Below are 26,045 nucleotides of genomic sequence, written 5' to 3' on the forward strand. Positions count from 1 at the left end.
GGCACCTCCTTCACGATGGGATGGCAAGCGCGGAGTCACCCAATACCTCCCCATCTGACTGACCCTGCAAAACAGGGAGTCAGATGAATATGAAATCTCCTCCAATTCTAGTGGCGCACAGCGGCCCAGCAAGGCGAGGGAGGAGACGTTAAGTCTCATGGTCAGAGACATGAGGGTTTGCCCCTCAATTCACATCTCCAAAGCACCTGCGCGGGGCTCGGCCTGGGTACCTGCTTGCTCCTCAACAGAAGCACTCATGCTTCCTGAGCCGCTCGCCAGGGAAGAGCCAGCTCTGCTGCCCTCAACTCTGCAGAAGAGCCAGGGCAGGACCCGTGGTTTAATCTCTGTCATTCTCTTCTCCATCCAGCTGTTCCCAAGTATGAATTGGCTTCAAACAAGGCTTTCGTTTTAGGAGCTCACTGAAGATGCTATTGACCGTCTCCCAAAGCAGAGAAGAATCGACAAAGAACTTTCCTTCCCAGAAGCAAAGGAAGAAAACTTTTAAAAACCACATTTCAGCTATTGCAGGGAGGTCTTCCATAAAAAGATGGTTTCTCTCCCCAGGAGGTGGACGTCTGTGTCGGGAGGTGACGCAGACCAACACATCTGTCAGGACTATCAAGTGCCCTGGGCCTGACTAGAGTGCCCTGGGGGTCCAGTACAAGAGATGTGTTAACTTCTCCAGCATCCATATGAAAAGGTCTGGGGTGCCCCCTGCCCCAGTGATACCCTCCTTTTCATACCACAAGGAGCCTGGCCTCAGCTCTCCTCTTAGGAAAGCCCAGAGCAGGACTTATCTCACCACGAGAGGTTAAGTTTCTCCCACTTTTGAGATAAGAACTTATGTCCTGACAATATCAGGATATGAGGAGCTCAGGAAATTCCAGCAATCCACTCACCCCCTCCCTTAGTGGACTGGGGTTATTTTCACTGCACGGAACATTGCAGGAAAAATAGCCCCTTGTGCTTCAGCCTGGCAGCTTGTTCCCTCCCTGGTCCTTAAGTCTTCCCAACCCTTCACCTGGTCAATCCCTATGTCTGGAATTGGCTCAAACAAGGATAAGAGCCTGAGAGGCTAGGGCCAGTGGCAGGCCTGTGACTCAAGTAAGGACCAGCGCTGGGTCTGCAGCCCGTGGCCGAGAATGGACAGGAATGTTGCCATTTCTCACGGATCTGCTAGCAGGCCCTTTTGGCCATAGGTAGTCACGCCAGCAGGTGACCTAGTATGGTCCCTGAGGTAGCCACACATGCGCTGTCTGCGTGACAACAGGCTTAGCTGATCACTCAGCTGTGCTGGCCAGAGCGGTATCTGTACCAGCCAGTCCTGGGGAGAGGAGGCTATCACTGAGGAGAGAAAAAGTAAGAAGGCAAGATGCTCCAATAAGAGCCGAACCACCACCTGTGAACGCAGGTCAGGGTCCCTCTTGCCCAGTGGAGCCCCTTCCCCCAAAGCCTGGGCTATGGGAAGAAGGCTCCGTGGCTGCCGCCAAGACGTCCCCACTGAGATGCCTTTCAGAATAGTTGGGAGGGGGAGGGGTTTCTAGCCACATGGGATCTAGGTCACCTTGACCCTGAACCACACATTCAACACAGGTGGATTCAGATCACGGTTTGAAATCTTAGATTGAAAAGGTTCCTGTTGGATTAAACAGTTTAAGATCATGGATGGGGTGACGAGGGGCTGCAGGACGGGAAGGGAAGCAGGGCTGTTTTCCAGTGAGGAGAAGGACATACTTCCTTGGGAAACTCTGGTTTGGGTGGAGACCTGCTGTGGGGAGCTTCCCTTGAGCACAGGGAAGGAAGGGAGGGAGGGAGGAGAGAAAGAAGGAAAAAAAGGAAAGAAGAAAGAAAGAAAAAGAAGAAAGAAACTAACCAAAAGTCTGAGCACTTACCCCAACCGCCACATGTAGGTAGTGGAGGGTGATATTAAAATTCAATGCCTTTGGAATGCTACAAAAATCTACAGAGTTGAACAGCCCTGTCATCAAGACACCAAGATTTGAAGGCTACTCCAGAGAGCAAAGAGGCAGACACCAGAGGGCTAAGGAGGAACCCACAGTGGCCAGAGATCTCCTCCAAGAGGAAAGGGGCACTAATGACTACTCCCCCAAGCCCCACGCAGCTGCCCAGCAGCCTGGAGATCCCAAAACAGGGGCAGGAGGTCGTCCTGCCCACAACACAACCACCCCACCCCCTTCCCTGGCCAAACCCCTCCCCTTACCCCATCTCCCCATCCTCTCACCCTCCACCAGCCCCCCTCCCGTCCTTTCAACCCTGGGGCCTCTCGGGGTAGCTCCCCGAGAGTCCCACCTGCTGCGTTTTCACCGGAGCCTCGGGCACCGCGCAGACAGTCGGCCGAGGGCCGGTGCCCCGCCTACTTGGAGGAGCAGATGGAGATCGTGGCGCCTGTGGAGAACACCCAGAAGGCCGGGTACAGAGCTTCAGTAAAGTCTTCCTTGAACTTATACAACAAGTGGACCTTGTCGGTGGCCACGGCGAAGAAGATGACGAAGCCATGATCGCAGTTGAGAAGCACCCCAACCCGCGTGGCCTTGGTGGTGGGAAGGGTCTTCTCCACGTTGTTGTGCCAGGAAGAGATCTTGGTGTTGAACCACTCCACGCACCAGGAGGCGCTGTTGCGGCCAAGCCGGCTCTCCGGGCCCTGCCGGTCCATGCTGCCGTAGCAGATGCCCACCCCGCAGAAGGTGTTCTTCTGCAGCTCTACCTCCCAGTAGTGGATCCCTTTCTTGTAGCAGTGGAGGCCCAACACCTGAGGGCAGTATGTGAACCTCTGAGGATGTGGCCGGTAGTTCTGGGATGTGTCAGCCACAGAAGCGACGGTGTAGGTCTTGGACAGAGCCACCTTGTTGTGGGCGGTGTTGTAGTCCAGGATGACTTTAACAGCATCTAAGAAAGCATTACCCCAAGGAATCAATGACAAGGATCCCGAAGTGCTCTCATTTTTAAACCCTTTCCTAACTGGTAATATTTTCTCACTTGTTTTATCCATCCATCCACCCATCCATCCATTCTGTCCAGCCAGCCAGACATTTGCCCATCTATCAATCCAGCCATCTGTCCATCTATTGGTCACCCATCTGTCTGTCTATTTCTCCATCCAAGACCATTTACTGAGCACCTGGCTCAGGCCAGATTCCGTGCAGGACGCACAACCATGAACCAGACATGGAGCCTGGCCTCGTGGAGTTCACACTCCAACAAGCAAGGCAAGTCTACCACTGTGAGACCCACACTCTGCTAAAAGGGGAGGGACAGAGACACAGGACAACGGGCTCCACGTGAAGGGCAGAGAGAGCACAGGGAAACATTTCACAGGTGGGCTGGAATCTGAGCCGGGCAACAGGTGAGAAAAACTAGATGGGAGCAGAGGAGGGAGAAAGGCTATGCTGGGCAGAGGGGACAGTGAGGCCCACACAGAGTCACGAGGCTGGTGGACCCGTGCTGGGACCACGGAAGGCAGGGCGGCTGGGAGCACAGGGGCCACAGCTGGAGAAGAGGGACTCGTGGGGCCACAGAGTGGAGAGCTAATGGGTCTAGACTTTAATTGGCGGGCAGCCAGGAGCCGACTGAGGTCTGTAAGCACAGAAGTGACCTAAAATTAATCCTTGGTTGGGACACTAGCCCAGCCTCCCCACCCTTCTGGCCACACCTCTAATCAGCTGCAGGAGCTCTGAAGGCTGAGCTGAGCAGAGTGCTGGCTGTCCCTTCCACCCCTGCCCTAGGACACACCAGGCCTGGAGGAAGGACCTCCCATCACTTCCGGGTGGAGTCCATGGTGGGAGGGGCAGGCAGGGACGGGAAGAAAGGCAGGTGCTGCCTGAAGGGAGCTAGTTAAGGATGTGATAAAGTAGAGGACAGAGAGTCGCTGAAGAGGGGAGAGGCTGACCAAGCCGGAAAGAGGCATGGGCAAGCGAGCCACGGCTCAAAGCTACTCACACTGTAGGAGCTCGGGCCTGGACTTGACCAGGAAGGTCTCCAGCACCTTGGCCTTGAGAGTCTCTGAGGTCGGCGGAAGGGTGACGGCTTTGGCTGCAGCTGGATGAGAAAGAGAGAGCTACTTTCAGAACAAACTCAGAGTGGGCACCCTACTGCCCCTGGCCCCCCGGAACTCACCCTCCTGGTCAGTTTGCTTGACTTCCACTAACTGTTCTGGGGCTCCGAAACAGAGATTCTTGCCAGGCGGGGCAATGGCTGGGGATAAGGGAGAAGCATGAGTGGGGACATGACAGTGACCTGATGGCCTGCTCTCCCCCCAACTCTGACTCCACACACACACACCTGGACAGCCAGGGCAACACAAATGAGTCCAGACAGGGTGACACTCACTGAACTTCTGCATTTACACTTGGCCTCATTCCCAAGCCCAGGCCTGGCTGCCAGCCCGGGACACAGTCACAGAGCCCAGGGCCACCACAGACCCCCAGCCCCGCGGCTCAGCTCTACTATCGGCGTCGGGCTGTGCTCTCGGGCACTCAAGAAACAAACCGACGCGGAAATGCGTAACTTACGAGGTTTCTTGGGTTTCTTTTCTTCTTCTGAAAAAGAATATTTTCAGAATTAGGTATTTTAAAGCTCAATGCAGTGACATTTTCAAAACACATTGCATGAAGGTGACCCATACATACAAATAAAGCAAAGATGTTTTAACTTGAAAAATACGAGGTCAACAGGCAAAGTCATCTATGGTGATAGAAACCTGCACCAGTGGTTTGGGTGGCGAAAGGCTGACTAATAAGGGGCACGAAGGAATTTTCTGGGGTAATGGAAATTCTTTATCTTGATTTGGGTAATGGTAAAACAGACGTGTCTGTCAAAATTAATCTAACGCGGTGGGGGCAGGGCATAGCTCAGTGGTAGAGTGCGTGCTTAGCATGCATGAGGCCCTGGGTTCAACCCCAATACCTCCATTAAAAAAAAATTAATCTAACTATACATTTAAGTGTCATGCATTTTACTGGAGGTAAATTATACCTCCAAAAAAAGAAAAAAAATGCAAAAACAAACATACAGAAAAAAATAGGCAGTCAGCAAAAAAAAAAGAGTTGCTGGCCCAATATTACAACAATCTTCAAAGGGTATCTGGAGTGTGCGCCTGTGGGAATTGAGTGTAGCTAAAACAATGGTCCTCAAAGCGTGGTCCCCAAACCAGCAGCATCAGTCTCACCTGGGAATCTGTAGGGAATGCATATTCTCCGGCCCACCCACACCTGGTGAATCTGAGGGTGTGGAGGGGTGGGACCCAGCAGTCTCTGTGTTACAAGCCCCCGGGATTCTGACACGCGCTCGAGCTTAAGTGGGCTGGAAGAATTCAGGTTCCCTCTTTGCCACCTTCCCCGCCAGCAGAATGAAAAGGGGTGTTTTGGAACTTATTCCTGCCAGCCTGCAGGATACTGTACTTTCCAGACAAGTCCTGCTCCCTCCCTAGCAGATCCTCCCTCACCCCACATGGCCCCCTGGCTACCCCTTCCTCCCACATCAGAGCCAGTGCCCGGGATGATCTGCATTTGGAAGGAGCCATGCCACCCGGAGGTGTACCGCCAGCCACAGCTGCCACTGCCACGTGGACAGCGGTGGGGCTACTTACTCTGGAGCTTCTTCCCAGGCCGTGTGGGTTTCTGTGCGGCCAGCAGGCTGTGCGCTCCAGGGTCCCCTGCGGCAAAGAAGAAGGGGTGAGTTTATGCAGCTCTTCCACACCAAGCCCAGGAGCCAGCCTGGCCGGGGGTGGGCAGGCAGGCGGGGAGGGGCTTACAAAGACGACGCCCACTGCTCTTCCGCATCTGACCAAGTACGTGCACTAGACACAAGGTAATAGATGAATTTGGTGCACTCCCTCCTTTCTCTGCCTTAAAATGTAGCGGGGGTGGAGACTTTTCTCCACCAGCACCGAGCTCCATGACCTCCCAACCCTCCACGAGCTTTGGTTCCTTCCAGCATCTGACAGAGACGACTTCTCTCCCTGGTGGGGGTGAGATGGAGATGCCCAGCGTGGAGCGGTAGCTCCTTTCACTCTGGTTTCTCTCCTCCCTCCTCCGCTAGACCAGTGATCACTGATGGAGGAGGAAAACAAACACGCGTGGCTCATTCAATAAAGTCTGCCCCTCTACCGTGGCCACGTCACACCTGCTGCAGAGGCCCTTCTGCTGGGCCACTTGGCTGGCGGGGCTGACTCAGGCCCACCCCGGAATTACACAGCAAGGCTCTGTGCCAGCTCTGGGGAGAGTGCTGGATGAGAACAGACCCAGGCATGGCCAGCAAGGAAGAATAAAAGGGCCCCAATGGATGATAAGGATCCTGAGACTTCATCTGAGGAGGAAGAGTGGCAACAGGGGAGGTTTGCTGAGAAATGTAGTGTTTCAACTGATCTCCAAAGGGTGAGAGGAGTCACCTGGTGAAGATGGTGGCATGTGAGCCCTCAAGGCAGTGGGACGAGCATGTGCAAAGGCCCTGTGGCAGGAGGCTGAACATATTTGAGAAATTGGGTGTAGAGGGATGTGTGCAAGGAGGGGGCACTTTGGGGCTGGAGAAACAGATGGAGGCTTGTAGACCAGGGTCAAGTTTAGTCTGTGATCTAAAAGCAATAGAAATTCTCTGAAGTGAGGCAAGGGAGAAGATCCCAGGAGATCAGATCTGCATCCTGAAAAGTTCTCGCTAGCTGCAACATGAGTGGCTGCAGAGGGAGGAAAGGAAGCTGCCACAGGTGACGGCCCTGGAGAGCAGGCAAGGTGGGGCCAGCAGTGAGACCAGTTGAATGAGTCAGGAGATATTTAAAAAGCAAAATCCGGCAATGGATTGGATATGGGGGGAAGTATAAGGGGTATCATGGAGGAATTCCAGGTTTATCTGACCCCCAAAATTAGCCATTTCCCCACCGAATAACACTGACAACCTAGAATCCATTCAAAATCCATCTGAGTCAACTTCAGACTGAGACAAAAAGAGCCCGTCTAGAAAGTCCCAGCGTAATATCCAGCCTCCAAGAATGTTTTAGGAAGGATGGCTACTGTCTCAGGATGGGGCAGACTCCTCCTACTTCCTAGATGGAGGGCAGATGTTTTGTAACCCCTGAAACTCAAGCTCCAGTGCCCCAGATCATGACCCTCTTTCCCATGTCACAACGCTGCGGGGATCCATCCCATTTCGGGGGACCGCAGGGAAGCATGGCGGTTGCTGATGGTTACCTGGGACGGTGGGCTCCTCAGGCTTCTTGTTCTGGAGGTGAGTGATGGACTGCTTCAGCTCATTTTTAAGGTCAGTGGTGCCCTGACAGATACCCTTTATCAACTCGTGATTCAGCTCCACCTTGGGGACATAGACTGGCTTCGTTGCAATTCCGTGCAGTTTTGCTGCTTTCTGCAACAAGCCAGAGGATTAGTTCAGGCAGCTCTGAGGAAGCCAGGGCCTGGGCTCAGGCCTCACGAACCCCAGGAGGAGCTTCCCAGCGCCCATGGGCACCAAGTCCAATCAACCTCTCAAATTACAGGCCAGAGATTGCTGAGGGCTCAAGTGCCACTTAAAGACAGTGACCTGGAGCCGGAAGGGCTCTCAGAGGTCACGTACGTTACAGATGGCAAAACTGAAGTCAAGCAATGCCAAGTGTCCTACCTAGAACTCTGCCAGTTAGTGGTGGGGACAAAGTTGGGACCCAGGTCTCCTGACCCCAATGGATAGTGCTCTTTCCACCCCTCCAGCTGTGGCTGAAAAAGTACAGGTGACTCATGACCATCTCCATCCCCTGAGGACCAGCTCTGAACACATGTTCCGAGAACAGAGAGGGATGCCTCGAGGGCTGCAGGACTCAGCTACACACCCAACAAAAAGGGAGAGGCTCACAGAAGGTCCCAAACTCCAGACCCAGTTGGGTCATACAGTATCAAGAGACCCAGACGCGGACTCAGAATCCTTCTTGGAGAGCTCATGGCTGCTACTCTAACAAACAGGAAAGAGCACGTGTGGTGAAACTTAATGCCATCCAGCCTAGGCATGGACAGAGGTCCCTGCACAGAGAAGAGAAGGTTCTCAGCTGCTCCTGAACCTTCCTCAGGGCCCAAACATGGAATCTGGGCCTCCGAGGGGTCAAAGCCCCATCACCCAATCAAAGGGGCTCCCCGGACACCTGCTGCATGCCAGACACTCTGCTGTGTGCTGGCCACACCAGGAGGAAGAGGGCGGTAAAAAGAGGTGAGCCCTGCCCGAAAGGTCCTGATGATCTTTTTTTTTTTTTTTTGGCGAGGAGGGGGCAGTTAGGTTTATTTATTTATTTATTTTTAAACAGACGTACTGGAGATTGAACCCAGGGCCTTGTGCACGCTAAGCACACACTCTACCACTGAGCTGTCCCCTCCCTACAACGGTCTTTTAAATAGACATGAAAACAAGCATATCCAGAACCGACGTCGTCGAGTACAGAGCAGAGGTAGTTAGCAAGCTCTGATCGCCAGCAATGGCAGAGTCACGGCATCTGAGGAAGATGAGGGAACTGGAGTTGCCACGGGGACAAACCTGGGACTGGACTGACTAGGCAGAGGCCAGCCATGGCGGTCCCTTCCAAAGCCCAGCGCGTCTGAGGAATGGTGCATGCACTGCGGTGGTCAGAGCGCGGGGCGTGGGCGGGGGTGGGGGGTATGAAATGAGGCGGCTGGCAAAGGCAGGCCGGTCTCCAAGGGCCTTGTGGGCCAAGCTGAGGGACAAGAAGTCAGAAAGGGTGGGGAGGGGTGTCTGTGCTTTAGAAAGACACTTCCGGGGGCCATGCTGAGGAGGGACAGAGGGATGGGGGTGGAGGCAACATTCTAGGATGGCCTCCAAGAGTCCCGCCTGCCCCGGGTACACCCACCCTACATTGTTTTCTCAGCCTGAGCCTGGGGCAGGACAGTGAGTATGACAGAATATCGCTTCAGCCATTAGGTTATGTTACATGAAAAAACTGAAGGGATACTGCAGATGTAATTTAGATTCCAAATCTGTTGGTTTTGAGTTAATCAAAACGATGATTATCCTGGGTGAGCCTCATTTAATCAGGTAAAAGTCCTTAACAGAGGATCTGGGAGATCCTGGAGGGAGAAATTCCCTGCTGGTTTTGAAGAAGTAAGCTGTTAACGTGAGACAGGGCCACATGGTAAGGAATTGCGGCAACATCTAGAAACCGGGCAGCCCCGCTGGGCAGCCAGTAAGACGAGGGGACCTCGGTCCTGCACTGGCAGGAACTGAGTTCTGCCAACAAACACGTGAGGACAACCCCGAGCCCTGAAAGGAATGCAGCCCAGCCAACATTCGCACAGACTGCAGCCTGGGGAGCCCTAAGTCAGGCCTGAGCCATGGGAAAATGCGAGGTGACAGACATATGTTCTTCTAGGCCACTAAGTTTGTGGCGAGTCGTCATGAAATGTACAAAACTAACACAGCAGGTGTCTCAGGGATGCTTCCCTCGACCCCTTACTGTCCCAGCTCCTCAAGGACCCCCACCGCACCTGTGATCAATATCGTAAGGCTGAGAATATCCAACAACGGCCTCATCGTGACCCACCTCCAGAAATTCAAACTCGTCCCCTTTGCTCAGGGCCAGTTCAATCTCCTCCTTGAAGGTCTGGATCTCACTCTTCTTCTTGAGGAGGACCTGGTAAATGTGGTCGAACTTGCTGGTGACCCTCTTCTCCTCTTCCTTTATCTTTCGCGTTGAGCTGGCCTCAGCGGCATCAACGAGAGCCTTCATTTCCAAGTGTTCTTGTTTAAGCTGGTCCAGCTTTCTGTGCGCAGCCTCCTGAGAGGCCAGAGTAAGAGGGCATCCATCAGAGTGGGAAAAAAGCTAAGTGTCAGGGAGACGTGGACCGCCAGGAACTCTTCCCTATACTTCGTGGGGATACCAATGGACACAATCACCACGTGGGAGAGCAATCTGGCAACATCTGGTGAATCTGAAGGTGCTCATACCCTGGGACCCAGCAACTCAATCCAAGGAATATACTCTAGAAAAATTCTCTGACACCTGCCCCAGAGACACGTGAGAATGCTCTTTAAGCAGCACTGAATTTGCAAAATCCCGGAAACAGCCTGAATGTTTATCAAGAGAAGACTGAAAATTATTCACAGGATGGAATGTTAAATAGTAATGAGGGAAAAACAACTTGCAGAAAGAGACATACAGGATGGCGCTCCTTATGTAGAGCTGAGAAACAGCATGCTAGTCTTTACCGCCTAAGGAGTACACATCTACGTAGTAAAAGTATAAAGAAACACATGGGGATGGATACATAAATTCAGAATGGTGGTTACTTCTGGAGAAGAGGAAGGGGGATATAAAAAGGGAGAAGCAAGGTGGGGGCTCTACCTTCATGGGTGAATTTTATTTTTTAAGCTGGGAAGCAGTTCATGGGTAGTTTTTTTTTTAAGGGTATGAAGCTGCTTCACAAAACCTCCTCAAGAATTGCATCATCCAATACCATAGCCACTTGTTACGTGTACAGAACATCCGAAATATGGCTAGCCCCAATTAAGATGTGCTATATGTGTGAAATACACATTGGTTTTCAAAGATGGTAGAAGAAAAGGAATATGAAACATCTCTTTAATACTTTATGTTGATTAAAATAATATTTTAGACATACTGAGTTCAATAAACTATATTACTGAAATTAACTTCATGGGTTATTCAAATTAAAATTATATGTAAGGCTCAAGGAGTGGTATAGCTCAGTGGTAGAGCACATGCTTAGCATGCAGAAGGTCCTGGGTTCAATCCCCAGTACCTCCAATAAAAAAGGAATCTTAAAAAAAGGTTTAGAAAAGAATTATATGTAAGGCTCATTTTTTATTTCTACTGGCTAGCACTGGTCTGGAAGCTGGAGTTTCACTTTACATCTCGGGTCGCTCAGTCGGCTCAGAATACAACATGACAAACAGAAACCCACACAGAAATTCCAGGGAGATGGAATTCAGTTCTTTCTTTATTCAACACGTTGCCACCTCCAACGTGACCGCCAACATCTCTAAACATTCATCCTCCTCTCCGCCTGTCGGTAAGAGGACACGTCTGGAGTTTAGATGGGCACACGGCTGCCCAGCCACAGACTACAGTTCCCAGCCTCCCCTACGGCTGCGCTTGGTCGTGTGACTGAGCGGTTCCCAGGGCAACGGGAGCCGGAGGGATAAGTGCCACCCTCTCCTTCCCTGACTGCCTTCTCACAGGCTAGGAGACGGATGGAATGGTGACCCAGCTGCAACCAAAGAGATGAGGAAGGGCAGTAAGAGGGAAAGATCTGGAACCCTGAAGGATCACGTGGAGCAGAGCCATTCCACTAGCCTGGGCTGCTCAGGTCTGGCCTTGAACTGTCACAGTGAGCAGAATAAACGTCTGTCTCATTTAAGCCACTGAATTTGGGGGGGTGTATATCTTCATTACAGCAGTCTAGGCTGCCCCTGCCCCCCAACCGATGCAGGTACTTTCATGTGCATCCGCTCCTCTAAGCCTCACCTTTGGAAAGAAGCTGTGATTCCTTCACGCAAATGGGGAAACTAAGGCTCAGAGATCTGCCAACGTGACCAAAGTATCCCAGGCTAGAATGGAACAGAGCTGGTATTTGAACCCAGACCTCGCCTAATTAAGCCACAGCTGCTGCAATGAAACTTCACGCTGCAGCTCCAGAACAAGATGTTTAAAAATCAAATCTTCTTTCAGTATAAAAGCACTCCTAATTCTACCACTGCAATACTTGCACTGCTGTTCCTTTACTGTGTTTCCTTCCAGTCTGTTTTCCTGTAATCACTATAATGGGTTGAATGGTGGTGCCCCAAAAATATGTCCATGTTGCAGAACCTGTAAATGTGACCTTACTAAGAAAAGGAGTCTTTGCAGATGTAATTAAGGTAGGAATCTTGAGATGAGATCCTCCTGGATTACCCCAGTGGGCCCTAAATCCAATAGCAAGTGTCCCTGTTAGAGAAAAAGAGGAGAGGACACAGAGGGAGGAGGCCACATGAAGACGGGGGCAGAGACTGGATGATGCCGCCACAAACCAAAGAATGCCTGAGCCACCAGATGCTGGAAGAGGCAGGGAAAGATGCTTCCCCAGAACCTCCGGAAGGAGGGTGGCCCCATGGACACTTTGAATTTGGACTTCTGGCCTCCAGAACTGTGAGAGACCACGTTCCTATTGTCATAAGCCAGGTCTGTTGTCATTTCTTACAGTAGCCCTAGGAAACAAATAAACTTTAAAAAAAATAAACAAACAGATGCAACTTTGGCTTTGTGTTTTTCTCCCACTTAAATCATAACCTCTTTTTATATTAGGTTTTAACCCTAATTTTTTTCATTTTTTGGTGGGGGCGATAGTTAAGTTTATTTATTTATTTGTTTATTAATGGAGGTAGTGGGGATTGAACCCAGGATTTGTGCATGCTAAGCACACACTCTACCACTAAGCTATACCCGCCCAACCCTAATTTTTTTCTTTTTACGTATTTTGAATCATTTGTTGCGTAATACCTTAAACTTACGCAATGCTATGTGGCAATTATACCCTAATAAAGCTGGAAAAATCATAAAAGACACGTAGAGTTGAAAAGAGATGCACATCATTAGCTCTCATGAGCAAGCCTAACTGGATCCAAAAACTTGGGGTCTTTGCACACGCTGTTTCCTAAGCTTAGATCCCTATTCATTCCCCTTTTTTCAGAGCTCTGTGAAATTGTTATTTCTTCAAGAAAACCCTCCCTGAAACAGAGTATTTTATTATATGACCTTATAACAACTGCACCAGGTACAACCCCGCTCTCATATTTTCAAAAATTTTAATATTTTCTGGAGCATTTGATTAACATATACCCCTGTCTGATTAGATTATGCACACTAAGGCAGCAATAAAAAATTATTTGGTTTTTTTTTTGGGGGGGTCTTTTTTTTTTTTAACTGCTGAATGTCTAAAGAGGAAAAAAAAAACCAATGGTTCAAAAAATCACATCTATGCCACTTTGCCTAGCATGGAAAACATTTTCAACTTCTATTTGTCCTTATTGATTATCTGAATTCTCAGAAGCCAGGCAGGACTTCCAACAGTGAATAAGACTCTTTTAATCACATATTTGATAAACATTATAGATTGGTTTCTTTTTTTCTTTTTACTATTTGGGGGGGACAGTTAATTAGGTTTATTTATTTATGTTTGGAGGGAGTACTGGGGATTGAACCCAGGACCTCGTTCATGCTAAGCATGCGCTCTGCCCCTTGAGCTATACCCTCCCCCCAGATTGATTTCTTAATATCCAAAAAATCCTTCTTTTAACCAACCCTAATTTTTAATGACTCCCGCACCAAGGCTGGGTTGTAGGTTGTCTTTGGTTCTGTGAAGGCCCTCTCCCAGGACGGCACGCCTTGGTTTGTGGCTCAGGCATTCCTTGGTTTGCAGCTCTTCTTGCATGTTTTGCAAAGCTGAAGTTTAATTCTGACACTCAGGGAACCCAGCATGGGCCTTGTGGAGGCCAGAGCTGAGCTCATCCTTCCTGGAGGCAGAGGGAGGCCCCAGAAGAGCCCTGTCACTCACCCGCACATCCTGCTGCCTGGCTCTCACGTCCTCCAGTGCTCTCGATGCGCCATTGATCTGACAGTACATGATACTCAGTTTATGCCTCAGCTTGTTCTGCAGAGAAAACAACCGGGTGAGAAAGCACCTGGTCTCAACTCCCCCCAGCACCCAACACCAGGGCCCGCCCCCGGTTCTATCCCAAAGGTACCTCCACCACCCCGAGTCTTGCCTGCTTGTAGCTTTCTGAAACAATTTCATATCTATAGCCTCCCTCCATCCTTTCAGGGGGACAGTACACTAAAGAAATTTCAAGTACAGGATTCAGAGCCAGACAGACCAGGGATCCAGTATCGAGCCCCAGTTCTCCAACTGCCTCTCACCTGTTTCCTTGGCTATGAAATAGATGTAACTGTTCCCACCCGCAGGGCTAGTAGGAGGATTAACTGAAGCTGTCTAAGTCCTCAGCACAGTGCCCGGATCTTAGCAAGAACAAAGGGCCTTAGGAAACGATAGCGTGGATGATTCTGAGCTTCTTCACTCGCACCCATTTTACAGATGATGAAATGGAGGCAAAGAAGACAGCAAGGTGACCAAGTTCATACAGACAGAATGAGCTGGGGCAGCTGCCTCAGTAAGTGGCAGAGGAGGTCATTCAAACCACACTTCCCACTGTAAACAACCAGAAAAGCAGACAAAATATGGCGGGAGGAAGGATCTGCTCAAAGACACCGGGGAGCTGACAAGGCAGGGAGGAAGTATGAGGGTTAGGCCAGGGAGAAGGAAACCTAGAGAGATAAGCCTGGCATCTGGGGCTGTTCTCCCAGAGCCATCTGCTAGTTCCGGAAGGCAGCTGGGAGAGCCTCTGGGAAGCAGGGGACAAAAGTCAAGAGCCCAACGCTCACTAGATAAGCCCACAGGCAGGGACCTCCAAGGGCTACACCCCAGGAATAAGGATGAACCAGCAGCAGACCCCCCCCACCCCCACCCTGACAGCTCAGTCCCTGAAACCAAACTAAGGCGATTCAGAATTGCTAAATCCCCAACCACCTTCAGATACACAGGCAAATTATGCAAGAAGGAAGCTAATTTCATCCCAGGCCTCTTAGTACTTACACAAATTTTCATGATCCATATATGAATTTCACCCTGCTCAGGTGGAATGCTGAGGCCTAGAAATGGGTGGGAAAGTCACCACCACCACCAGCATCACCATAATGAAGAAAGTGAGTGTTTATCGTGTACTTCCTCCAAGCCAGGCATTTTTCTAATATTAACTATGTAAAGCTAAAAACAATACTAGGAATTAGGGGTTACTCGCCCTTGACAGATGAGCTCACTGAAGCACAGAGCAATTAGGTGGCCTGCCTTAGGTCGCAACACTATTAACTGGTGTTACAAGATCCTGGTGTCACAATTATAGACTCGTGCCCAAACTGAGCACACACAAAAAGAAGAAAGGAAAAAAAAGAAAAGAACAAACTGAGCATACAGGAAACTTCTAGGGAAAAAATGTATGTCCTGTAACCAGCTGGTTCAACAATACCCTGGCCCTCCCTTCCACTTCCCAGCCTCTCCCACTCCACCAGAGTGAGGCAGGGCTGAACCTGACCTTGAACAACCCAGTGACAGTCACATGTAAAGGCTGGAAGCAGAGACCAAGGCCACACTAACTCAACTCCAAAAGCCCAGGTCACTAATGATGAGACTTCTGTGACAATGCCCTTTGGCCTGGCCTCTAACAGTAGCCAAGATACACTGAACCAAAGGTGGAAGGAAGCGCAGGCCCAGGCAGCTGTGGCCTCACAGGTCTCAGAGCTGGAAGAGACCTCTGGGGGCTACCAACTGTTTTCACCTCCAAGAGCCACTTTTGGTAGAACAGCCTTGCATTCCATATTTTGAAAGATTTTACCAATCATTCATCAAACGCGTACAGCAGTCCCCTGATGAGGGAGAGGGACCCACTCGGCCACAGACAAAAGGGAAGTGACCCACAGACTGACAGAAATGACCATTCCCTAATCAAAGTAGAGAACTTCTTGAAGTTCTGAGGATCCCTTCACAGACCGGGGACTTGGGTCCTGACTCTGCCTCACACCAGCGACTGAGCCAAGCTGGGCTGGCTCTGCCACCAGTAGTGACCAGAAGCAGGGCTGGAAAACTAGACAGGTTGAAGGACTCAACAAGCCAGGACAATGGCAAGTGGGGGGAGATGGCAGGGGAAGGCCTGTCACAAAGATTTCAAAGCCAAGCATGTACGGCACACAAATCACCTGGGCCCAGACCCAGCTCCGGGCTGACAGAGAGCTGTGGCCCCAGGCCAGGCTGAGATGGGCCCCTATTTGCCTTCTGCCTCTTGGATATGAACTTCCTGAGGGGCCTTTGGACAAGAGCCAGGCTGCCCTGAGGCAAAGAAGATCTGGGTAGCCTGACACTTTCCTCGAAGCACACTCCCTTCGGGGCATGTAACAGCAGCTCAGCCATGCATTCAGTGTAAAACGCCCTTCAGGGATCTCTGCATTTAATCCTCCCAATAACCTTCTGAGGCAGGTGCTAATATTGTCCCCTTTTATGAGTTCCCAGCTGGGAAGCAGAGCCAGAATTCAAGGCCAGGTCTCAACACCCAGCTCTGGTCAGAGCCCGTCAACCACCCTGACCCTGGGGCCTGCCTGCGAAGCGCTTCCCACACAGCTCATCCAGCCCCAGTTCCCCGGGCCTCCCAACCACCCTTGGAGGTGGAGACGGAAGGCTATTAATCCCATTTCACGGATGAAGAAGCTGAGGCTCAGAGAACAGCAGTGATTTGCCCTAAACCACAGCTGATGGAGGGCAGAGCAGGGCTCCAGGCTCTGAAGGCTGGGCAGGTGCCTTCCTGTAACAGGTGGGACCCAGGTGGGCTGGGCCAGCAACGGCTGGGCCTCCGAAGTCAACTGTCAGGCCGGGCCTGAGACCTGGCTTCTGGGATTCGCGAAGTCCACAGGAACCCAACTCAGACTGGACAAGCAGACCAGGCCAGGGAAGGGCTGTGGCCAGATGGGAGCAAGGCCTGCACCCTGGTCCTGGTGCCACCACAAACCTCCCACAGGCCTCATGTCTCCTTGGTCAACACATGGACAGCCCTTGTAGTCCCTGACAGCGGCAAATCAGGCCTCGCTTTGCACCTTTGACTCATGCAATGAAGGGTAGTTTGACTAAAGCCTCTGCCTTGAGTCCACGGGGGAAATCATAATCCCCTAAACCCCTGAAATCATATAGACCTGGGAGGTCCCTGAGGAATCCACCTGGTCCCATCTCCTCGCTTTACTGCTGAGGACAAATCCTGTGCTTAAAGTGGCACAGCCAGGGCAGAGGGCTCGATGGTGCAGGAGTCTGGCTCTTCCTGTGCGTTATATCCAGAGATTCCTGCCCCCCCCCCACCCATAACCATCCTCCCTCGTCACCAGAAGTCTCTGGCTCACGGAAGGCTTCTGCTCACAGGCCTCAAACAAACCTCCAGGAATGTCCCATGCTCTGAACTCTGCGGACTTGGCTATGAGGCTGGTCCATGGGGAGAAATGGCAAAACATGGTGTCAGACCAGCTGGGGGCGCAATTCTCTGAACCTCTATTTCCTCAACTAGAAAATGGAACTAACTATACCAGGATATATTAAGAGAACAGAGGTAACCTCCAGCGCTCCTATTTGACGTTCAAAACCTTCTATTAAACGTCATCAGACAAGTACTAGGCTTAAGGCAAATAACATCACCAGCGTCTTCAGTGGTCCCCTCTGTAAAATGGGAGCGTGGAGTGGGGGTAAGCGAGGCGGACCACAAATGATGGTGGAGGGCTGTAGTTCTCCCAGCCCGTTTCTACCCTGCCACTGGGGATGCTCCTGCTTGGATCTCAGGCCCAGCAAGGTCCATCCCCGCCCCTACCCAGGTGATCCAAGGGAGGCCAAGACGCCCACGGTGACGCCCCCTGCACAACCCAGCTCGCCCGGGCTGCCGTTCTGCATCCTCGCCCGCCACCCGTACCTCCAGCTCGGCACTGGCTTGGCTCAGGGGCGTAGGCGAGCAGGTCTTGTGCTCCACCAGGCAGATGTGGCAGATGCACTCGTTGTGCTCGGTGCAAAAGAAGTCCCGCAGCCGGTTGTGCTGGGGGCACTTGCGCCGCATCAGGTCGCGCACCGGCGGCTGCAGCGAGTGGTCCTGGAAGGCCGGGCTCTCGAGGTGCGGCTTCAGATGCTCCTGGCAGAAGGAGGCCATGCAGACGAGGCACGTCTTGACGGCGGTCGCCTGCAGGCAGTGGTCGCAGGCTACGGGGCTGGGCGTGCTGGGGGCAGCGGCGCGGGCGGGCGGCGTCCAGTCGTTGGGAGGCGCGGGCCGGGCGAGCTCGGCCTGCAGGAACTGCTCCACCACCGCGCACAGCACCGTGTTCTTGCAAAGCTGCGGCCGAGTCTGGTAGCTGTTGCGGCAATGCGGGCACAGGTACGGCGGGCCCTGGACGGCCCACGTCTCGTCCAGGCACGACCCGCAGAAGTTGTGGCCGCACGGCGTGGTGACCGGCTCCTTGAAGGGCTCCAGGCAAATGGAGCACGACAGCTCCTCGGCCAAGGGGCACAGCTCCGCCATGGCGCTCCTGGGGGGAACCGAAGGGACGCGCTGGAACGGCGGCCGCGACTGCTGCAGCGCGACCGCCCGGGGCCGCCAAGGAAACGAAACTGAGAGCCGGAGGGGCGGGCCCCGGGCCTTTCAGGAAGTCACGTGGGGGCAGGCGCGGGGGGGTGGGGGTGGGGGCCGGCCCCTGGGGTCCCCGAGGAGCCGGAGCCGCGGATCGCTGCGGTCCGAGTCCCGACGCGGGGCCCTCGATGGATCCCGCGGCGGAGGGCGCGGGGAGCTGGGCTCGGGGTTTCAGACGAGCTTCCCGGCCGCCGGGGGGGAGGGGCCCTGCGGCCACTCTGTGGATGAGGAAACTGACGCGCCGCGGGGAGGGCCCGGGGTCCCGGAGTCAAGGCCAAGATCCAGTCGGGCTTCTGCGCAGACGCGCCTGTGGCAGGTCCCTTTGAAGCTTCAGAGAACCCATCCCGCCCGGAGTTGTCCCCACTGCCCTCGTGAGCAAGGCTGTCTTATCAGGCCAGGCCTTTAAATAATAGTAATAATAACAACAACAACAACAACAACAACAACTTCAAGGACAGTTAAACGCTGGCTGCTTTTCTTTCTTCCTTTCTTTCTTTCTTTCTTTCTTTCTTTCTTTTTCTTTCTCTTTCTCTTCATTTCTTCCTTTCCTTCTTCCTTTCTTCCTTTCTCTCTCTCTCCTTCCTTCCTTCCTTCTTTCTTTTCTTTCTTCAAAACTCCTTCCTTCCTGTTCCCTGGTTCTGGCTCCGGGCATCGGGTCTCTGCAGGCTGGAGCCCGTGGTAACACACTCATGCTTAAATGCTGATTTCTTTACATGTCACTGATATAACATGCTTTCCCCCACCCCACCCCCCATTTTTACTTTACTAGGGTTTGGAGACATCCCAGTTTAACTGAGGTTTCCTCTCACACACATACATACACACTTGCATGTGCACACACACACACATACAATTTTGGAACTTAAACATCTTCCTCGAAATTGTTTAGATTTATTATAGCTTTGTTTCCCTCCCTACTCTGGCCTGGGTGCAGGAAAAGTGGGTATACAGTAGGCAAGAGGTGTTCAAGAGAGGCCATGGGGAGCAGAGAGTGTCTTGGGAGGAGTTTGCTGGAGTTTGCTTTGGGGACAGGGTGGGGAGCAAGAAGGAGAAAACGGTAAAAATGTCTTAACTACTGTTAATAGTGACCACTACTATTTATGGAGCACCTACTGGGTGCTAGACAAGTCATATATATCCTTATCATCTCTTATAATCCTTGTAAACACTGCAAGACGGAAGTCATTAGATCCATTTTACAGACGAGTGTCTGTAGGACTGGGATTCTAGCTCAGGATGGCTTTACTCAACAGCCTAATTTCTGCTTCCCCTAATTCTGTTCCTCCAAGACCCTTTACCCCATTTCTTCTCTTTCAGATTGCACTGTTGTTATTTGCATGAGAAGGAGGAAGACAGAAGGAGGAGGAAGCTAGGAAATTAAGATTTATTTATTGATTTAGTATCTCATTTAATTCTCGTATTAAATCTTTGAGGTGTAATTATCTCATGGTACCAATGAGAAAACTGAGGCTTAGAGAAACTAAAAACCTTGCCTTAAAAAAAAAAAATAAAAAAGGTTATTGGCATTCAGACTACCTGATTCCAGAAGTGAAGCATTTCTTGCTATGAAATGCTGCCTCCCAAGGGGAGGGAGGGAGCAGTTTCCAGGAAATGAAACTGTAGAATCCCCTCTGACGAAGCTCTTGTGGATGAGGTGACCTGTCATGCCAGAATGCTTTTTAGAACTGTCCTTCCAGACAGAGAGTTTTGAAAGGCTGGTTAGTCAGGGAAGAAGACTAGGAGGGACGCATTTTATGTTTATCAAATTCCATGCGGCATTTACTGAGACCTACCTAAATGCATTCCATTGTGGTTAGAGAATATGCTTTGTATTACTTCGGTCTTTTAAATTTGAGAGTTGTTTTATTACCTAGATGTGGTCTGTCTTGCTATTGGTCACTGTTTGCACGGTGTCTCGTTTTCCCGTTCTTTTACTTTTAACCTATTTGTGTCTTTGTGGTTCTAAAATGTGGTTTTTGTAGACAGCATATAGTCAGCTGCATATAGTCAGTCAGAGCATGTTTTTTGTGCATTCTGCCAATCTCTGGCTTTAAATTGGAGCATCTAATCCATTTACATTATATTACTAACAAGACAGGATTTACATCTGCCATTTGCTGCTTAGTGTTGTCTTATATCTTTTTTTGCTCTTCAGTTTCTCCATTACTAACTTCTTCTGTGTTAAATAGTTCCTAGTATACTCTCTTTGTTCCTTTGTTATTTCTTCCCATATTCTTTCTGCCCTCCCTCTCTCTTCTCTCCTTTAGGAGTTCCCATCCTGTGCATGTGTGTGAGCTTGTTGGTGTCTCACAGGTCTTTGAGCGTCTGTTCATTTTTCTGTATTCTTTTTCCTTTCTGTTTCACGGACTGGATCATCTCGATTGATCTATATCCAGGTTTGTGAATTCTTTCTTCTGCCTGCTCAGATCTGCTGTTGAGCCCCTCTAGTGAATTTTTCATTTCCGTTATTGTACTTTCCAACTCCAGAATTTCCATTTGGTTCTTTTTGAAAAAACAATAATTTCTATTTCTTTCCTGACACTTTCTGTTGAAAGAGACATCATTCTCATGCTTTCATTTATTTCTTTAGACATTGTTTCCTAGTGGCCTTCAAATATATTTAAAATAACTGATTTAAAACTTTTGTCTAAAAAGTCCAATATCTGCACTTCCTCAAGAACAGTTTCTGTTGATTTCTTTTTTCTAATATGGGCCATGCTCTCTTGTCTTGTATGTATCAACAATTTTTCGTTCAAAACGGACATTTAAAGTAATACAGAGTGGCACTCTGGACCCAAATTCCTACCCCACCCCCCCAGGGTTTACATTTCCCAGAGTTTTGAAAAAGTTGATCCTGACAATTTTTTTTAATGTGAAAAAATTCATATTTATTTACAGGTGTAACAATTCATGTATTGGTAACAAAGCAGCAGCAATATGATTCTTTATGGTGGCCTGGTGTTACAGATATGATTGCTTCATAATTAGCCTAGCCTGTACACTAATAAATGAGTCATTATAAAATGTTCATGGTGTGTTACATTACAGTCATATTCATCATACACTATTGGGAACACTTACATTTTTTAAAAAAATCACTTCTCTGTGATGATAGGCTGATAAGCAATTTTTCCAATTACAAGAGAGAAAGACATACTGTATGGTAATGTAATTCTTTGAAAGCTAAATTATAAAACAGTACGAAAGCTAACACATTATGTTTATATTAAATATCACTCCCCTTCCACCTGTGTAAGGATTAGGCTCTCCACTTTAAAACAAGTCTTGCACACAGTGTTCTCATAATGAACACATAGGGACGATGATGATAACATAAAAATGTCTGCACAGTTATTGCTACAAAGTTACTTTTTCACATGAGCGCGTGCGCGCACACGTTCACAACTGAGAAGTTTACTAACTGTATGGCATGGTGTTTACTTATTATTAAATGGAGGTGGACCATCATAAAGGTTCATCCTCACGTCTCCACACTGAGTCAGCTGAGGAGGACGAGGAGATGTGGGTCTTGCTGTCTTGCGGGGCAGAGGTAGAGGACATGGAAGGGGAGGCAGGAGAGGCAGGCACATTCCATGTAACTTTATGGAAATACATCATAGTTTCTATATGACTTTTCTGCTCTTTCATTCTCTATTTGCTTTAGTTTCAGTGCCTGTATCATAGAAGGAGCCATGTTGCAAAAGCCCTCAAAAGCAGTCTTGAGTAAACAGACGGCTTCTGTTTTGCGGCACTGTTTCTTCTATAATTTCCTTATCGTCTGGCACTGGTTCGGAAGCACTCATCTCCATCAATTTGTCAGGTTTTTTTTGTTTGTTTGGTTTTGGTTTTTTGTATTGTATATATATACTTTTATTGAAGTACAGTCAGTTTACAATGTTGTGTCAATTGTCTGTTAATTTTGTTAACGTATCTGTTAGCCCTTGAATTTATAGTAGCAAATGATAAAATAAAATCATATCCACATATATTTTATGCATTCATGGCATACCTAGTTTCTTCTGAACTCTTTGGATTGATATTTTTAGGTTACTGTGTTTGTCTGTGTGGTTTTTCACATTGTCAAAAATATTCAAAAAATTCTCCAATATACTTATTGAAAAAAGTCCATGTATAAGTGGACCCATGTAGTTCCAACCCTGCTGTTCAAGGGTCACCTGTACTCCCTGTGGATCGTAGTGAGGCCTTGTGAAGCAGCTAAGAAGTGCACAGACGTCATCTGACATGGAACACCAGCTGCCTGACCCACAAAGGAAAGGCACACACCCCCTTTCTCCAAGGCCTGCTCAGAACCACCTCCTGGGGAAGCACTTGGCAGAAGCAAAGGACAGCAGGAAACTGAGGGACAGAATCAGTGAGTTTCCAAACAAATGCATTCTGGAGGATTCCTGCATCCAAATTCGTCTCAATTCTCTGAGGAGTCGGATGGGCCCAAGAGGCCTCTGCTGGTACCAAGGCAACGGATCCTGATAGAGAGCAGGCGAAGGAGAGAAGTCTGCTCTGGGTCCCATGTGGTCGCCAGAACTGTTGACTGAGATAAATATATAGCCTAAATGTTAAGAGTCATGCCCCATCCGGCGGACACTTCTGAGGACTCGAACCCCTTCGAGCCCAGGATGACAGCCTCTCAGATCGCCCCACAGGACTGCCTCCTGACAATTTTTGCTAGTTTTCTTTTACGGAGGCAGAATTTTCAGAGGTCTTTACTCAACCATATTACTCTTTTAATATCAGAGAATCTGTTATTACAGATTCCCTCTCTTTCATTCTGATATAATTGTTTTCTTTCTTTGTTTCTGATTTAATCCATCTAATAGATTATTAATTTAATTAATTTTTTCAAAGAATCAACTTTTGGCTTTAATTTTCCCTGTCATTTATCTGCTTTTTTCCCCCCTCATATCTATGATTTCCTTCTATTTACTTTTGGTTCAATTTGCTCTTCTTTTTCAAGTTTATTAAGTTGGAACATTAAAGCATTATTGTTAAACTTTCTTCTTTTCTAATGTAAGTGTTTAAAACTATAGATCTCCCTCTAAACACTGCTTCCGTTACATTCCGCAGTTCTGATGTGTGCGTTTTCGTCATCATGTCATTCAAAATCTTTTCTAATTTCCTTTGTAATTTCTTCTTTGATGCATTAGCTACTTATAAGGATATGGTTTCATTTCCAAATATCTAGAGCTTTCCTGGATAGCTTGTTGTTGGTGATTTCTAGTTTAATTCCATTTTAGCTCTATTATCTAAGATGTTTGTCTTTTGAAATGTGTTGAGACTGACAGGAGATGTGAGTTTCTTCAATATGATAAGGAACTTGTCTATTTCTCACTTTTGTGTTTGTCCCTTTTTATGTATTGTAAAGCTTTGTTATTAGGCACTGTTATGGGTTGAACTGAACCCCCCCCCCAAAATATATATTTACATCCTTACTCCTTGTACCCGTGATTATGACCTTATTTGTAAACAGAGTTTTTACAGATGTAATCAGCTAAGACAGGGTCATTAGGGTGGGCCTTCATTCGACATGGCTTATGGAAGTGCCATACGAAGAGAAATGCAGATGAGTCTTCTCTGGAGACAGAGATGAGTGCTGTAGCTGCAAGCCAAGGGTCACCAAAGACTGCTGGAAAATCATCATAAGCCAGGAAGAGGCAAGAAAGGAATCTTTCCTACTGGTTCCAGCAGAAGCATGGCCCTCTGACAGCTTGGTTTCAGACTTCCAGCCTCCAGAATGGTGACAGAATAAATGTTTGTTGTTTCAAGACTCCTAGTTTGTGGCATGGCAACCCTAGGAAACTAGTACAGGTACATACACGTTAAGGATTTCATTTAACTATACTATTATACTATAATACTATTTACTATTATACTATTTAACCCTTTTATAATTATGCAAGTTCCCCCTTCTCTCTCATAATAATCTTTCTCTTAAAAATCTTTGTCCAATACCATATAGTCACACTAGTTTTCTCACCTCACTATTTCCACTGTATGGCTTTCTATCCTGTTAATTTCTACTTTTCTGTGTTTTTAGGTTTAAGTGTGTCTCTTGTAGACTGAATGTACTTGAGCCTGACAATCTCAGCCTTTTAATTAGTGTGTTTAGTCCATTGGTATTTAATGTACTTACTGATTTTGAGTCTACCAAAATGCTGCTTGCTTTTGGTTTTCTCCTTGGTTTTTGTTCCTATGTTACTCTTTTCCAGTCTTCTTTTTACTAATCAAATATGCTATACATTTCATTTTTATGTCCTTATTGGCCTTTTGCCTATACTTGTCTTTATTGTATTTCTGGTGGTGGTTCTAGGGATTATGATATGCTTCCTTAACTCATCACAGTCTATTTAGAATGAATATATAAAATGAATGTGTGACATGTGGGAATCTTACTACATTAAAGTTTCATTTACCACCTCTTTTGCTATTGTTGTTCTGTGTTTTACATATACTTACATAATAAACCCCTCCCTGTTGTTCAAGTCATTAAACAAGGAAGTCATTAGCCTAGGGTGGCTAACGTAAGCAAGCCAAAACCTAAGCCAGAGCCAATTTCTGTAAATGCCTCAGGATTAAGAAATCAATACTAAAGAACGACCAATCACAAGCAGCCAACTAGACTTTTCCAAATACTGCAGTTGCTCAAGACACAGCCAATGAAATAGCCTTGCTTTTTTTTTTTGCACCTGTTCCCCTGGCTCCTGCCACTTAGAGCGCCCCCTAGCCACGTTCAGTTTAGCACAATGTTTGGATTACCCGTTCTGCTGATTCTTACTTTGTAGTTGGCTTTGTTCCTCTGATAACTCTGTAAGTTTAAAAAGCTAAAGCTCTAATCTGTTCTTAGAAACAATAATCAGTACATATATGTAAACTAAAAAAATGTGCAGTATACTGTGCATACGTATTTACATGCAATATAATGTGTATGTGCAGTTGAACTATAATCATTCTACCTAATAAAACTGAAGGGAAAAAAATCAATGTTTGCACAAATGCTTCAAAAGTTTTATGTGCCTCAGTTTATCTTTTAACAGTATTATAGTATGACATTTATTTTAAACAGTCACCTCTCAAGAAAAATAAAAGAAGAAAATATAGTTATGTATGAAAAAATACATTCTCCACATATTTACCGTTTCCAGGACTCTTCATCCTTCGTATGGCTGCAAGTTTACTTCAGCATATCCCGTAGTGCAGACCTGCTGGGGATGAATTCTGTCAGCTTTTGCTTATCTGAAAATGTCTTTTATTTCCTTTTCATTTTTAACGGATAGTTTCACAGACTATATAATTCTAGGTTGACTTTCTCTCCATTCACCACTTTAGACGTGGCTCTGTCCTCTGTCCTCCACTGTTTCTGATGAGATAACTGTCTGATGAGATAACTGTCATTACCCTGTAGGTAATGTATTTCATTTCCTCTGGTGAGTTTTGAGATTATCTGTTTAACTATGATTTTCAGCATTTTAACTGTGATGTGCCCTGCTGTCTTTTTATTTATTTATTTTTTTAAATCCTGCTTGGGTGCTGCTATGGCTTCCAGTGGGGTCAGCATGAACACTGCAGGCAAACGAAGCTCCCGAAATTCTGGACAATGTGGGAGATTGGCTTCGGGGTATCTACCAATTCGCTACCGATAAGAATGACTTCTGGAAGAACTTAATCCTCAATTTGGGACTCTTTGCCACGGGAGTCTGGCTGGCCAGGAATTTGAGTGATATTGACCTAATGGAGCCTTAGCCAGGGGTGTAGCCATAAAGACACATGGAACCCCTGTGCTG

The 26,045-nt window shown here is 48.4% G+C and overlaps 1 protein-coding gene across 2 annotated transcripts in view; it reads right to left on the minus strand.

Annotated features, from left to right (window-relative positions):
* TRIM25 (tripartite motif containing 25) overlaps positions 1-18,219 on the minus strand; it is a 34,563-nt gene extending 16,344 nt beyond the window's left edge. Inside the window, exons 1-9 of one of the 2 annotated variants that reach the window (XR_012060124.1) lie at positions 17,545-18,219; positions 13,551-13,646; positions 9,542-9,775; positions 7,200-7,371; positions 5,606-5,671; positions 4,530-4,556; positions 4,135-4,212; positions 3,958-4,056; positions 2,311-2,907 (exon numbers count right to left, since the gene is read on the minus strand). Coding sequence is in view for 1 of the 2 variants with exons in the window: in XM_031685141.2 (XP_031541001.2) it covers positions 2,375-2,907; positions 3,958-4,056; positions 4,135-4,212; positions 4,530-4,556; positions 5,606-5,671; positions 7,200-7,371; positions 9,542-9,775; positions 13,551-13,646; positions 17,545-18,141 (1,902 nt within the window). In the remaining variant the exon portion in view is untranslated. Of the gene's footprint in view, positions 1-2,257; positions 2,908-3,957; positions 4,057-4,134; positions 4,213-4,529; positions 4,557-5,605; positions 5,672-7,199; positions 7,372-9,541; positions 9,776-13,550; positions 13,647-17,544 lie in introns of those variants that run through there. The other variant, XM_031685141.2, reaches the window with a different exon arrangement.
* Positions 18,220-26,045: the final 7,826 nt, after the last annotated feature.

The sequence above is a fragment of the Vicugna pacos genome, chromosome 16 (assembly GCF_048564905.1).
Source record: "Vicugna pacos chromosome 16, VicPac4, whole genome shotgun sequence".
Classification (NCBI taxonomy): Eukaryota; Metazoa; Chordata; class Mammalia; order Artiodactyla; family Camelidae; genus Vicugna; species Vicugna pacos.